Consider the following 15,568-nt stretch of genomic DNA (forward strand, 5'->3'; position numbering starts at 1 on the left):
TTGTTGCACTGGTGGGTTCTTTTTGATTTTCAGAGTTGCAAGAATGGTTAAAAGCACAAGGGATTCCTTTCGATAGCAAACTAACGAAGAAACAACTCTACGAGCTATGTCAGGCACACAAGCAACCTGCAAAATATGAAATAGACAAATTATTGTTAGGGACACCGCACGAACTTTTACGGTTACCTCCATACCATCCTTTTTATAACGCAATAGAGTTGGTCTGGGGAATAACAAAGAGGTATTACGATAAACACGTCGGGCGTGATAACGACTTTTCAGAAGAATCAACTTTTAAAATTTGGGATGAAGCTTTAGCGCAAGTCACTCCAGAAATGTGGAGTGACTGCGTAGCTCATGTTGAGAAAAGAATCCTCGAAGATTACGAAAAAGAGATTGGCCAGGAATTTCAAGTATTTTTGAATAATGAAGATGATGATGACAGCGATGAAACCTGGGAAGATGTATCGGATTAGATAGCAACAGCGATCAGGAAATGACGTTATTGAATTATGAGGAAGAAGATGTTATTAACAATAATGATGTTATAATAGAAAATGATTTGGACAATAATTTCAACGGTATTGAAGTTTCAATTGATGAAATTCAATGCGACAAAGTACTTTCTTCTGCAACATCCGAGAAAGAACAAGAAGTACGAAGATCGTTACTAGCAACTTTAGATTCTTTGGATAATGTAAGGATATAATACAGAAGTACATATTATCGAATCATAACTTTATTTAATATATGTAACAGACTTTCGCTTTTAATACAACTATTGAAATATACTAGAATATAATTTTTTTCTTATAGGATGTTCAAAAAAATGAAAAAAAAAGTACAAAAACACCAAGATTTTAAATCTAGATCAAAATCAACTATAGTAGCTGTGGCTGAAAATAATAATCGTAATTCTCATAAAAGCTTCACCAGTAAACTACACTCGGTAACTAAAAAAAAGTTTTATTAGTGATGTAAAAAAATTTTTAGTCGATAAAGAATAAAGAATAGAACTTTATATCTCGAACCTATAACTTCAAAGAAAGTTTTCTTTAGGGTAAATATACTTTTTTACTTTCAGGAAACTCAAGCAGCTAATAACTCAATAAATGAAGAAGTCATTGATGACGTTATACCTCCAGAGGAAATTGCTGCAGCTGTCAATAGTATTTTGGATAATACAGAAAATGTCGAATCAATATTATCGGATGTTTTTTCAGAATTTAAAGTGTATGAGGTTAGTTAATTTTTTATTGTTAAACATTTTTTATATTATCTTTAAAATATAATTTTAAACTACCGATAAAATAATAAAAATTCCTGAAAGATCATAGGCAAGTAATAAAAGTGCTCGGAATTTATAAAATAGAACGAAAGTTAGTGGCTTCTTCATATATTAATGACAAGAATCAGATCACTTTTCAGAATAATATCTTTATAACTAAAATCTTTAGGTATCTGCTATATAACAATGTATATTTTTAACTTGTCACAAAATAATGTTGAATTCGTGTTTTTAACAGAACTGTTTAGGTCAATCGGAGGATACTACGATTACAACTAGTGTTAAGATGCCTATAAAAGTCTCGGATATTAAAACTCTGTTTCCTGGGAAGTGGCTGAACGATCAAGTAAGCGATATATAAGTACAAATGATTTGTCATAAAATAACTTGTAATGAATAATTATATTCATTTTGAAATATTTTGATAGCCAAGTGAGAAAAATTCATCGAAATTAAGTAAGTCGTAATACTAGATGTTTACTAGTTTACTACTGTAAACTATTATTTACAGTATGCATGTGAAGATTTTTAAATGTAGAATAAAATTTACCTAATAATTATGTCAATGATGCATTGAAATTGATTATATCAATTTACAATATTAATTGTATTTATTTTTTATATTTATAGATCATTAATGTTTATTTTGAAATGATCAAAAAGAGAGGACCCTCAACGCTGCATGTTTTCAATACATTTTTCTTCAGGCAATACTTAGAGGGCTACAATTCTGTGAAAAGGTGGACAAAGAAAGTATGTCAATATAATACGATCAAAATAATTTCGAGTTTCTGCGTTTTGAAAAACCATTATCAGATTTATTATAAGTTCTGCTAGTTTAAGAAATACATTGAAAAAATTTAATGATTTCAAATTTTTAGGTAGATATTTTTTCTAAGGAGTTACTACTGATACCAATTCATTTAGGAAATCATTGGTGTTTGTGTACTGTTCATTTCAAAGTAAAACAATCGCATACTATGATAGCTTAGGGAAAAAAAATTACGAATGTATGAATGTGAGTATGAAAAGTTTTGAGTTCATTAAATTAAAATTGACACATTTTGCTTCAATGGTTTTATAATTACAGAAAATTTTGGAGTATTTGGTTGAAGAATATCAACACAAGAGAAAGAAGAAATCGCCAACGGCAACTTGGAAGAAGCTGCACCCAAAAGTACAATTTTTATTTTTTAGAAAAAGTTATACGTTAGCTTAAGTTAATTGATTAGTGGAAATGATTGACATGCCATTTGAGATAAAAATAATATATTCGTTGTTTGTTCACAGAATATCCCACTGCAAAAAAATTTAAATGATTGTGGAGTTTTCGTATGCACATATGCCAAATATTTAACAAGAAATGCGGAATTTGACTTTACATTTAAAAATATGTTAAACCTGAGACTACAAATTTTAAATGAAATAGTATCCGGTTTATTAGAAAATCAGGTAGCGATTGTAAGTATATATTAAAATAATTTTATAAAAGCAATTTTTATACGATGATTATAATTCTTTCATTATGTTATTTGTTGTTTGACTTAAGTTTTAAATTAAATATATATTAACAAAATTTTTTTCATTATCGTCAATTTAATGTCGCAATTTTTGTATTCAGGAATTCAACATTGGCAAACATAAAGATTCTCAACCAACACAAAAAAATGAAAGCTTCTCCGAAGAAATAATAATAAAGACAGATATTCCCGAAGTTTACGTTGTTCAATCTGCTAATTTTCATCAAGGTAGCAGCGAAGTTTTTAAACATCAAAGAGCAAATGCTCAGTGTATGGCAATGTCTGTTATAGCCATATTACTTATTCCTACGAAAGCTCAAAACATATCTGCTCAATTATTGAACAAAATATTAATTGAAGGTGATAAATATTATATTGATTGTTTAAATTCACGAGCACGAGCGATTAATAATGATCATTTAATGGTAACTGAATTAAAAGAACATTTTAAGCTTGATGAAAAAATAATAACAATAAATATTGACGATGTTTATTATAACAGATATTACAGTAATGATCTGGTACGCGATCTGACAGATGCTTTGGCAGATATTTTAAAAAAATATAAAGCTGAGTCGGAAAATGTAGGCTTCTTGTTCATAGGAGATAGTAAAACTGTTTCTTTTAAAATTGTTGATGATTGTAAATCATCATTTTTAATGTTTAATTCACATGGAGTGAATCTGAATAATATCTACGTACCAGAACAAGGTTTAGTAAGGCTGTTTTATTGCACTAATCTCGGTTCGTTGGCTAAATTACTTGTCCAAAATGTTTCTAATCCTTATTCATGGTACTCGATACACATTTTAAGATTTGTAACCATTAACTAGAAACCCAAATTCAACTTTTTTTTTTAATGTAAATTTTATTCGCGTTATTATTAAATTTTTTTTTTTCATAAACAGTTGTATTCTTTTATTATTTTATTAATAAATTATATTTTATTACTGACTATAAATATTTAATTTATTTGTTGTATTATTAAAATATTTATAAATTATTTAATTTTCAAATTGTTTCGCGCTGTATGCATGCGGTGGCGCTAATTTTAATTTCCAGATCATAACTACTTTCACGCAGAGGGATATCTCGTCATTTTAATACGCATGCGTAACAAAAATATATAGAAGTGGGGGATAGTCTGATGGTGGGGAAAAAAGGCATTCTTTCACCGGGACGACTATACATTCATCGAAACTTCTACAAAAGTTTTGTTTACTTGTACTGTCGGTTGTTAATGTACAGGTTAAAGTGTGTTTCAGCACCATGAACATGTGCTTATTCCCGCCACTATGCAGAGTGCGCTTTTGTGAGCATTTAGTCGAACGAAACTGTAGAGGGAGGTTCACATATACATCTATACTATGCTATCCTGTCTACCATACGAAATTTAAAGAGTGTGTATAATTCGAGCGCCTCCGTTTTATTTACTGTACTAAAATACGGTATAGATGAATGAAAGTAGAAGGAATATACTTTTATCTATACTCGGTATTTTGATCATAAAGCTACAATATAATTTATGTGGATATTTTTGTAATCATGTGCTATAAGGTTATAAATGAAATTTATAAATAATTAATTCTATAGATCACCTTGAGATATAATAGTGTTTACAATAATTAATACAAATAATTAATCAACACGAAATATAATTACTATAAAGACAGGATATCAAGTTGATTTATATATTTATCTGCAATAGACTCCAGGTAATTGTGAGGAAGTGAATTAAATAACACCAGTATTTATATTTAATACTCTAAATAAATCTTTATTTGTCTTCTAAAACTCTAATAATTAACAAACTGTAATTAATATAACGTAATCTTTAATAGAGAGAATTAATATATATAGCACGTGGTAGCGTGTAACACGACCAAGTGAAGAACGCACATACGGATACAAGTATAGAAAAGAATGTGGGGAGAGAAATCGTATACGCCATCAAGCGGCGCGTAGGCCGCCGCCAGCTTACTAGTTATAATAATAATAAGCTTAAACGGGCTTGGGTAAATCTTGATCTCCTAACACTCCCTTCATTTTCCCACGTCCAGCTTCCACTGCGTTACTTCTTACGATCAACAGATTTTTCTGTAACATAGTGAACATATAATTATAATTAATTCTATCAATTTTATGAACTTCTAATTATTCTAGTCCAAAATTCTATCTCTTAAATATCTAAATGATTCTGCAGGTAATGGTTTTGTAAGTATATCTGCTAGGTTCTCTTTCGTAGATATCCAACTGACTCTTATTCTATTTTCATTAACGCATTGTTTAATGAAATCACCATGTGTTTCTGCCATGTGCTTTCTATTACCTGTTTTCTCTCTTTCTATTAATTCTAATTTAATTTCATTTACACTATTATCGAACATCTTAAGCTTGTGACTTCCATCCTTCTTAGTACAGTCGCCTGCTGACTTGTTATCACACCAAATAGTAGTAGGAAATAATGTCTTTCCAATTACAAATCTAATTGCTTTATCCAGAGATATTATCTCTTGACAAGCATCACTCATTGCCAAATATTCTGCTTGACAAGTGGACAGTGTAACGTACCTTTGTTTATGACTTCTCCAAGCAATTACGTCACCAAAAAGTCTAATAATATATCCTCCTGATGACGTGGAGTCATCATTATCTTTGAAACTGGCATCTGAGAAAGCTCCTAGGTCATCTGAGTTACTTGTGTACTTCAGGTTTAAATTTACTGTACCTTTCAAATATCTCAAAATTCTTTTTACATCTTTCCATCCAATCATCTTCGGTAGCACTTAGTTGTTTTCTAGCTAAGTAATGTACAGCAAACGAAATATCTGGTCTAGTTCCATTTGCTAAGTACATAAGACTTCCAATTGCCTCTCTGTATGGAGCTTTTCTAGTTATTGACGATTGTTCACATTCAGATGATTCTAACTCTTCCAATTTTCTTCTTTTACTTCTATTTTCAGCTTGTCTGGTAACCATTGGAGTATTCTGCGGTTACAGTCAGTCATCTTTAATCTATCTAAAATGCTTTCGATATAACTACTTTGATTTAATACAATGTATTTCTTTTCTCTATTTCTTTCTATCTCAATTCCAAGAAATTTCTTGGGTTCACCAAGAACTTTCATCTCAAAATTCTTACATAAATGGTGTCCAATTTCGTCTAACTTCTTTGGATCATTGCTAGCAGCTAAAATGTCATCTACATAAATTAGCAGTACAGCTACAATTCCATTTTTCCTCCAAGTGTATAAACATGGTTCATGTAGATCATTTTCGAACCCAATCTCTTTTACCACTTGATTGAATTTTATATTCCACTTCTTAGGACTTACTTTTAATCCATACAAAGATTTCTTTAATTTAAGTATCTTTGTTTGCTTTGTCTTTTCATCTACATCTAGACCTTCTGGTATCTTCATGTAAATATCTTCATCTAAATTTCCATAGAGGAATGCAGTTTTCACATCATATTGACAGATTTCTAGATCATATTTATTTACTATTGAAAGTAATACTCGAATGAGTGATAGTCTAGATACTGGCGAATATGTATCTTTTAGATCATAATCATTTTTATCTTTAAAACCTCGACATACTAGTCGTGCTTTATAAAGTACATCTTTATTTAATCCTATTTTCCTTTTAAATACCCATCTTGAATCAATGATATTTAATTTTCCTTTAGTTTTTCTTGCTTCTTCCAATTCTACGAATTCCCAGACGTCATTTTTAGTTATTGAGTCCAATTCATCTTTGATAGCTTTCATCCATTGACTTCTTTCACTTAAGTTACTTGCCTCATCATACCTGATCTTATTGATTCTTGTTCATCCATGTTAAATTGATCTTCAGACACGTTGACATTTCTTGCAAAGCTTATGTCTTCAATCAATTTTCTATCTTTATCCTTTTTAGATTCTAATTTTCTTTTCATCTCACCTCTAGTACATGGTCTAATTTCTTCTGATGAGTTCTTCTTTTCATTTAAGTTTTTAACATCTAGTGAATTTTTACGGGGTCTTCCTCTTTTTCTTTGTTCCGGTTTCTCCTTTTCTTCGTTGGTTTTGTCTTCTAAATTATTTGGTACATTTTCATCTGATTTCCAACTAATTTCATCTTCAGTTTCTTCTGTTTGTTTAATCTTATATACATCTTTGTACACTAATTTTTCATTGAATCTAATATGTCGTGACTCTAGAAATTTTCCAGTACTTGGATGCCATAGCAAGTATCCTGTGGGTTTATATCCCACCATGACTGCTTTGATTGCTCTCTCGCTGAACTTGTGCTCTGGTTTTGGAATTCTAATATATCCAATACATCCAAATCTTTTAATTTTGTCAAAATGACAATTTTCATCCTTATTAAATTTCATCAATGGTACATCATAATCTATAGATTTGTGTGGTGTTCGGTTGTATGAGTGAACAGCTGCGTCCACTGCTAACTCCCACATACTCTTGGGTAAACCAGAATCTAGCATATAGGTTCTGACCTTTCTCTGTAACGTGGCGTTGAATCTTTCAGAGACTCCATTATGTTCAGGGGTATAAGGCGGTGTTAATTCTAATTCTATCTTTTCTTTTCTTAAAACCTCTAGAAATTTTCCACCAGTGAATTCTGTTCCTTGATCCGATCTAACGTAGCATACTTTTTCATCTTTGCCGAGTAAGTTTTTTGTAGATATTAGAAATTTTTCTAATGTTTCTCCTGATTCATCTTTAGTCTTTACTGAATATGCTCTAGCTAATCTGGAGTAATCATCTATGTACACATTAATAAATCTTTTGTGTCCTGGGTGTGAAGTTGGTTTTATTGGACCCATCGTGTCCGTATGTATTATTTGTAATGGTCTTGATGCTCGTCTTCTAACTTCTTTAAATGGTAATTTTTGCTTCTTTGATATAATACATATTTCACAATCTAGAATTGAATCATCAAATCTAATTTTTTCTAATTTGCTGTATACTTTCTGTAACTTCTTGAGATAATTTAATGAAGCATGACCAAGTCTTACATGCCATAACATAGCTTCATTTATTTTACTTGACTCTGTTGTCCCTTGCTCTAATGAATTTGATGTGAATAGCTCTTCTAAATTCTTAATGCTCTCGATGTCATCTAACTTAATTGTATTTCTAGTTATTAAACTAGAATCCCAATTAAATATGTCATCATTTGGATTTTCAGAATGTTGTCCTATTTCTGGAGGTGTTGTAACTTCTTCCTCCCTTCTAATTGAAGAATCCTTGGCCTCTATGTTTTCTGAATCTCCCTTCTTCCTTTGTAGATCTATTTCTGATTCATCGGTGTCATCTTCTTGAATCATTACAGCTTTACAACGGTAAGCGTTATATTCCCAATCTGATTTATTTTTATCGTCGATGTAATTCTTAACTTTGAAGTTCAAAATCCAGTTGGGTTGTTCATATATTCATATATTCCTTCTAGTATTATTTCTTCTAAATTTTCACTAAATACTCTCAAAGTTTTATCATCTAAATAAATCTTAAATCCTTTATCTACTAATTTTCTTAATGATAATAAATTATCTGATACATCTTTAGCGCTAATAACATTTGATAATTTAATTATCTTGTTATCTTGATTCGTGTAGAGCAAAAGATCACCCTTTCCATCTATTAAAATGTCAGCCGATTTATTCTTATTGGCACTCTTAATTACTCTATTTTCACATTTTTCAAAATTACTTAATATCAATCGATTCTTTACTATATGATCTGTTGCTCCTGAATCAGCAATAAATTTAATCTCATCTATTAAATCGTCACTTAATAATTTCTTACCTTTTCTTTCGTCAGTCACTCTTTTTGCACTTCTGTTGTTGTGTGCATTTTGAACTGACTGTTGATCATTCTTATTATAATTCTTAAAACGTCTATCGTTATTATATGGCTTAGAATTCACATTATTTCTAACTCTAATAAAACCTCGTCTATCTATTTTACCTCTAGATTATATATATTATCATTATTATTTAAAACCTTACTTTTGAGTCTTCCTTCCTTGCATTCTGCACCTTTGTGATTTTTAATATCCTGGCAAAAATAACAAAACCACAAGTCTTTTGACAATGGGCAGTCCTCAATTCTGTGTCCAGTCTTGGCACATCTATAGCATCTAGTTTTACTGTCAAACTTGGCTGTCTGAGCTTTGACAGTATCATCTCCATCTCCGGTCTTCTTTTCTGCTTCTAACTGTAGAATAAAAGATTTCATTTCATTTAGTGTCATCATCTCTTTTGACTGAGATCTCTTAAGAAAATCTGCGGACATTAATTGAGGAGTTACAGGGGTAATTGCTTGATAAAAGGCTGATCTAATCTCTTGCTGAGTTAATTTTTCTCCATCTCCACAAGAATCATATTCTCTAATGATCTGGTCAAATTTTTCACAGAAGTCGTTGACCTTCTCATTCTTTTTCATCTTGATTGAATACAATCTTTTTCTAACTGAACTTGATGTAAGGTTTATCTGTTCTTTTCTACATTCTTTAATTCTTTTCAAAATTTCTACGGGTTCAGAAATATCAATAATTCTCTTGTGATAATTTTCATCTAAATGATTAATAATAATATCTCTAACAAGGCATTTTCTTTTATTATTTATTGAATTTGATAAGTTATTATTATTACTGTTATTTTTATCTATTACATCTAATAAATCACAACTAGTAAGTTCTGATTTTAAATAATCAAACCAGATATTATAGTTTGTTTTTTGAGTTAATCTATATTCTCGTCTAACATTAATCTTACTTTGATTTGATAGTAATGCATCTTTAATTACATTCAAATCTCTAGAGGTAATATGATTCCCATATGTAACTTCTAAATCATTCTTATTTGGGAAAGTAGGAAATGTATGTGAATTCTTTCTTTACCTTTGTTTCTGCCTTAGTCTTTTCACGATCTAACTCTGCTTTATACCCTTTTGTCATTACCTTTAGGGCATCTAGCATTGCAATAGAGACTTCCTCGAGTCTCCTAGCTGTTCTTTCCATTGACGTTGCCATTTCTTGAGTCTTCTTGTTTGACTCCCGCATCAACCTCTTCATATCATCTAAATCTTTATTACCAAGCATTAACATCTTGTCGCTGCTTCTAATTTTAATCTTGGTATTTTCACTCTTATCTTTAAGATCATAATCATCTTTAGCATCATTTGTACCATCATCTGTACCTGTAAACATGTAATCTTAATTAGTATCTGGGATTTTCTTAACATCTATACATCTTTACACATCTTAAATAGGCCTCATCTAACTACTCTTAAACACTTTCATCTATTCTTAAAGTGTGTCTTCTAATTATGTTTACAGCTTCTAAATTATTTTATAGTCATTACTTACTCGTCGACTGGCTTGGTTTGACAGGAGTTGAGAAGTTATTCATCCTTTTGGATGACACCTTTACTTCCTTATTATTATCAGTTGTTGTTGATGACTCTGAACTAACTTCATCTGTGGATTGAATCAATCCTTTGTTAAACTGTGATAGACTGTAAAAAGTGTCCACAATTTTCTCAGTCTTAATTTTTAATTCTGATTCTTGTTCCACATTTTCAGGATCTTCAATTCTTTCAAGACTTCCCTCACTATCATAGTCAACCAGTGTAATTTTTTTATTTGACTCTGACATCTATTTCGGATTTTATGAAACAGAATTTAAATTTAATTAAATATACATTTAATTAGTAGTTTATTATTTAATTAATAATTTATCATCTATCTCTTATTATTAATATTCTAAAATTCTATTCATCTAGTACCCGATACTCTTCTTAATTTTTTATTCTGTTTCGTGCTTCTAAACCAAAATAAACGCACAGCAATTTACTTTAATTTGAAACGCAAAATTGATCATCGACACAGCACCACCTCGAGTATGCATACCTATTCCAACGTATAGTTTTACGTACGACAATAAAACGACGTTGAAGGCGGTTGATCACGCACACACTCGGGATACATTGTGCAAACAAACAACCTCACAAACTATAAGATATTTGATACCGAACGCAAGCATCGCATATCTCAAGTTACCGAAATATTTCTGATATGTATTTTATATTGATCAATATTGATGACATGTCCAAATACATTTTTATTTTATTTCAAAATTTATTATGATTCGTAATCAAATCCAAAATCTAGTTTAAATCATCTTAAAGCATCGTAATCTAAAGTGTAATACACGTGATTTCTTATATGTTATTATTATTATTATGACGCCGTTATCCGACATCTTGAGATTTTTCGCGCCTACCGGCTTCACTGATTATTTCATCATAAAACAAAAGACAATCTACTTAATGTTAATCTCTTTGTCACATTCTAATATACTGAAAATTATTTTCAGAAATCTATGAATTTATTTAATGACGCAAATAAATATTTGTCAGTTTTTCTTAAGTTGTCTAATTCGTCGTCTGTTAATACGCATCTATTGTGTTCTATCTTCTATGTGCATGCATGACTCCCTCATCTATTCATTTCGTCTTATCTTCTTACTTAATTTTTGTATTTTTATTTTCTAAATTAATGTTTATAAATACTCTTACCTTATAATAAATCACTTCCACAAAATTTATTATATTTTTAGTAACAAAATCACAAACGCTGTGGTAGCGTGCACTGGGCCTCAATAACCTGTGAGGAAGTGAATTAAATAACACCAGTATTTATATTTAATACTCTAAATAAATCTTTATTTGTCTTCTAAAACTCTAATAATTAACAAACTGTAATTAATATAACGTAATCTTTAATAGAGAGAATTAATATATATAGCACGTGGTAGCGTGTAACACGACCAAGTGAAGAATGCACATACGGATACAAGTATAGAAAAGAATGTGGGGAGAGAAATCGTATGCGCCGTCAAGCGGCGCGTAGGCCGCCGCCAGCTTACTAGTTATAATAATAATAAGCTTAAGCGGGCTTGGGTAAATCTTGATCTCCTAACAGTAATTTTTTTAATAAACAAATTATAACAAAAAAAATTTTTTTTTAAATTGACATGTAGAAAATTAAAAAAAATTAAAAATGCAATTTTTTAAAAATAATTTTTCGGAACAAATTTATTTGTTAAAAAAAAATTCTTAAATAATCAAGTGACTGCTAACTTTAACGTCATCGATGTTCGTTGAGTTTTAGATTTGTGATGTGATAAAAATATAGGTTATGCGTGCCCGGGAAAAATTGATTTTATGGAATATTGATACTTAAATTTGGTAAGATTCTATGAAATTTTAATAGAGTGTGTTAAATTTAATAAACAAAATGAAAAATTAATAAATTTACATAAAATTTTTTACAATATCATGGAAGGGCAAAAAATTTCGTAAAATGTTATCTAAGACGAAATAATAATAATTTTCATAAACTTGTATATGATTTTGTATTAATTGTATGGACTATGATGAAATTTTATAAAATTCCTTAGTTTCGTAAAAATTTACAATTATATTAAATTTTGTATAATTCAAGTTCTAGCATTTACAAAATTTCTAAAAACCATTAAAAAATTAAGTCCAAAAATTTTATTCTACAGTTCAATTGAAAGGATTTTTCAAAATTGGTATTTCTTAAAAAGAATTTTGAAATCAACAATTAAAAATTCAACATAATAATAAGTACAGTTATTTTACGTATTATCACTGTAATAACTATTCTAGGTACCCACTATGCCCAAACGAGATAAACCAGGTTCGTCTCGTTCTGCCGTAATAAAAAGAAATCGAAAAAGGCTAAAAAGTTTTCTGCTGTCTTCCGAGAATACTATTCGTCCTATTCCACCAAACTTTTTGGAAAATATGGTAACTATGAAGAAACTATTATTTTATCGATAAGATACAACAACTATAATACTCTAATAAAATATTTTTTTATTAATATTAAAATTTGCCCTTTTAGCCTCAAACGTCAGATTCACGAGTTCCATCTATTATTCTTAATGCAGGCGAAGAGGAAGATGGTATTATTGACAACATTTTAGACTTGATGATGATAGCGATACATATTTTGGAAAAAACGAATATTATTCTACAGAGGGTGCTTCCAGCGAACTGAACGAAAACGTTTTTGATGAAAGCGTTCATGTTGTAGAAGAAATGATCGATGAGGATAGTAATGATGATGAAGAAAAGTTAACCTATGATGATGATGTCGATGATGTCGATGTCGATGATAATGATGATGATGATGATGATGATGATGAAAATCCATTTTTTGCCATCAGTAAAGCAAGTTGTTTCAAGTTTCCGTTGATACCTAACAAGAATTTGTCTATCATTGATAATTTTCTATCTGTTATAGCCACAGCTATTAAACATCACATGTCTTACGAAGCAATATTAGATATTTTCCGTTGGATGAAAGTATCATATTCAGCAAATCGCTTACCAACGACCAAGGCAGCATTGTGGAATATTTTGAGCCGCAACAAGTCAATGATCACACCGCATTATTATTGCGAACTTTGTGACGGATATCTAGGCAAAAAAAATTAAAAAAACCTTTTAAAATTAATGTGTTCTTGTAAGACATGTGGACCTAAAAAACCTGAGAAGCATCTTGGATGTTTTTACAGCATTAGCTTGATTTCACAAATAAAACAATTATTTAAAATTCCTCATATTGCAAAATCCCTATAGTACCGTAACATAAGGGTGAAAAAAAATAATGACGCTTTTGAGGATATATATGATGGCTGAGAATATCAACGATTGTGTTCGCCAGGTAATTTTTTAGAAGATTGGTTTAATTTTTCTATCACTTTCAATACTGACGGGTGTCAAATTTCCAATTGATCAAAAGCAAGTGCTTGGCCTGTTTACGCAGAAATTAATGAATTGTCTCCTCATTTACGCAAGAAATATGTTCTACTAGCAGCTATCTATGTTGGTGAAACGCATCCTAACATGAATAACTTACTTCGCCCATTTACAGAACAAATGAGAAAACTTTTTACAAAAGGTGTTACCTGGAAACCTTCGGAATTAACTGAAGTAACCTCAAGATTTATAGTTATAGCCAGTACTCTTGATGCACCTGCTTGTGCAGCCGTAGTGTGAATGAAACAATACAATGGCTATTTTAGCTGCATGCACTGTTATGCCGAGGGAAAACGTACAGCAAGAAAATTAGTCTTTCCATTTAAACAATCTTATCTGAAATTACGAACTGAAAACGAACTTAAGGCAGACATGAAATATGCCATCCGTACTGGCAGTATAAGACATGGAGTGAAAGGTTATTCATCGTTAACAGCTTTACCTTTATTTAAAATAACTAAAGGAGTTGTAGTTGAAACCATGCATTCTGTTTTTTTAGGCGTCGTAAAATTGCATACAACAATTGTGCTAAAAACAGTAGGAGCTCCTTATTACATTGGGAAAAAAAAGACCTTAAAAATTATTAATAAAATATTACTATCAATAAGACCACCATTCCGTCGTTCTCGAAAGCCACGAAAAATACAATCTTACGCTCAATGGAAAGCATCTGAGTGGAGAAACTGGTTAGATTATGCTCCAGTGTGTTTAAAATCAGTTTTAGATGAAAAGTATGTAAATCATCTGGCTCAACTTTCTGAAGCTATTCACTACTTAAACAGTGATTCAATAACTTTACAAGAACTCAATCGAGCGGATTTTTTGCTAAAAGAATATGCAAAAACATTCGAGCAATTTTTTGGGGAAGAAAAAATGTCATCCAATGTCCATTCTTTATCTCATCTAGTTAAGTGTATCAGAAATTGGGGTCCCATGTGGGCACACAATGCTTTCACATTAGAATCGTGGAACCGCAAAATTATGGAGTGCCTAACAAGTCCTGTCGGACGAGAAGATCAAATTATAACTCGTTTTTTGATGCAAAGATTCATCAATCATGTTGCTTTTGATGAATCTATTTCTGATGAAACGAGAAGTTTTATAGTTAAACAATTGAGAGTAATAAATGACAGCAGCCGAATAGAACACCGAGATAAGTTTATTGTGGAAAAAGAGTCAAGAGCACGGCCTTTGTCAGAAGAGGAATTTGAAGTTTTACATGTTGCTGGATACATACCTCAGCAGCTTACAGCATATGAAAGTATGCACGTAAATGGAGTCAAATTTTCTTGCCAAAATGAATTGAAAGTGACTAAGTTTTCAAACTCTTTTATATATCATGATATTGGTGGAACATTTTGTACAATCAACAATATCATACAATTTCATAGCAATCGTGAAATTATTACTGGTTTAATTGTTAGAAGCTATGAGCATATTGGTTATGGATTTGATGCAAGTCATATCCATATTGTTGAACAAAAAAAAACCTTAAACTTTATAAAAGATACTCATATGATAAGACCTGCCATAAAAATAATTACTGAAGATCTTACTTTTGCTGTAAAATTAGCAAATAGCTGGGAATCAGATTGAAAAAGATACAATTATAAAAGAAATGATTTGCTTTTTAATGTTTAATGTATAATAAGATTAAAATAGTCGTAAAAATTTGGTAAAATCTAATGTGCCTTAAGCAGAATTCCAGATTATTTAATTTTAAGGTCCAATGTATGTTTCTACTAGAAATTTAATACTAAATATAATACTAATTTAATCAATGTATTTATTGCAATGAATACAGATAATTTTGTTATCTATTGTAAATTATTTTATTAATAAACACAAGTAACTACTACCTACAATTTATTGTTCATAACTCCTATATATTTCCAACATAA

At 30.3% G+C, this 15,568-nt stretch overlaps 2 protein-coding genes across 3 annotated transcripts in view; one reads left to right on the plus strand and one right to left on the minus strand.

Moving 5' to 3' along the window:
- The first annotated feature begins 1,574 nt into the window (after nucleotides 1-1,574).
- Nucleotides 1,575-4,254, plus strand: LOC141525496 (uncharacterized). The gene is made up of 5 exons (XM_074240011.1): nucleotides 1,575-1,634; nucleotides 2,379-2,465; nucleotides 2,579-2,749; nucleotides 2,910-3,233; nucleotides 3,311-4,254. Exons 1-5 carry the CDS (start codon nucleotides 1,575-1,577, stop codon nucleotides 3,320-3,322), a joined length of 654 nt encoding a protein of 217 aa, XP_074096112.1. The 3' UTR covers nucleotides 3,323-4,254.
- Nucleotides 4,255-4,417: 163 nt separating this feature from the next.
- Nucleotides 4,418-15,568, minus strand: part of LOC141525302 (uncharacterized) — a 59,859-nt gene continuing 48,708 nt past the window's right edge. The window contains exons 1-5 of one of the 2 annotated variants that reach the window (XM_074239732.1): nucleotides 11,394-12,167; nucleotides 10,183-10,471; nucleotides 9,715-10,013; nucleotides 8,822-9,029; nucleotides 4,418-4,905 (exon numbers count right to left, since the gene is read on the minus strand). In XM_074239732.1, coding sequence (XP_074095833.1) covers nucleotides 4,880-4,905; nucleotides 8,822-9,029; nucleotides 9,715-10,013; nucleotides 10,183-10,471 — 822 coding nt within the window. In that variant the 5' untranslated portion in view covers nucleotides 11,394-12,167 and the 3' untranslated portion in view covers nucleotides 4,418-4,879. Of the gene's footprint in view, nucleotides 4,906-8,821; nucleotides 9,030-9,714; nucleotides 10,014-10,182; nucleotides 10,472-11,393; nucleotides 12,168-15,568 lie in introns of those variants that run through there. The other variant, XM_074239731.1, reaches the window with a different exon arrangement.

The sequence above is a fragment of the Cotesia typhae genome, unplaced genomic scaffold, assembly GCF_013202065.1.
Source record: "Cotesia typhae breed Kobodo isofemale line unplaced genomic scaffold, CoteBio_Ctyphae contig_26, whole genome shotgun sequence".
Lineage (NCBI taxonomy): Eukaryota > Metazoa > Arthropoda > Insecta > Hymenoptera > Braconidae > Cotesia > Cotesia typhae.

What these genes read in the sequence shown, in the direction of transcription:
- LOC141525496 (XM_074240011.1), top strand. Translation starts at nt 1,575, where the DNA reads ATGCCTATAAAAGTCTCGGATATTAAAACTCTGTTTCCTGGGAAGTGG. An exon ending in GGAAGAAGCTGCACCCAAAA is followed by an intron (nt 2,466 to 2,578) that starts GTACAATTTTTA and finishes GTTTGTTCACAG; the next exon opens with AATATCCCACTGCAAAAAAA. An exon ending in TAGAAAATCAGGTAGCGATT is followed by an intron (nt 2,750 to 2,909) that starts GTAAGTATATAT and finishes TTTTGTATTCAG; the next exon opens with GAATTCAACATTGGCAAACA.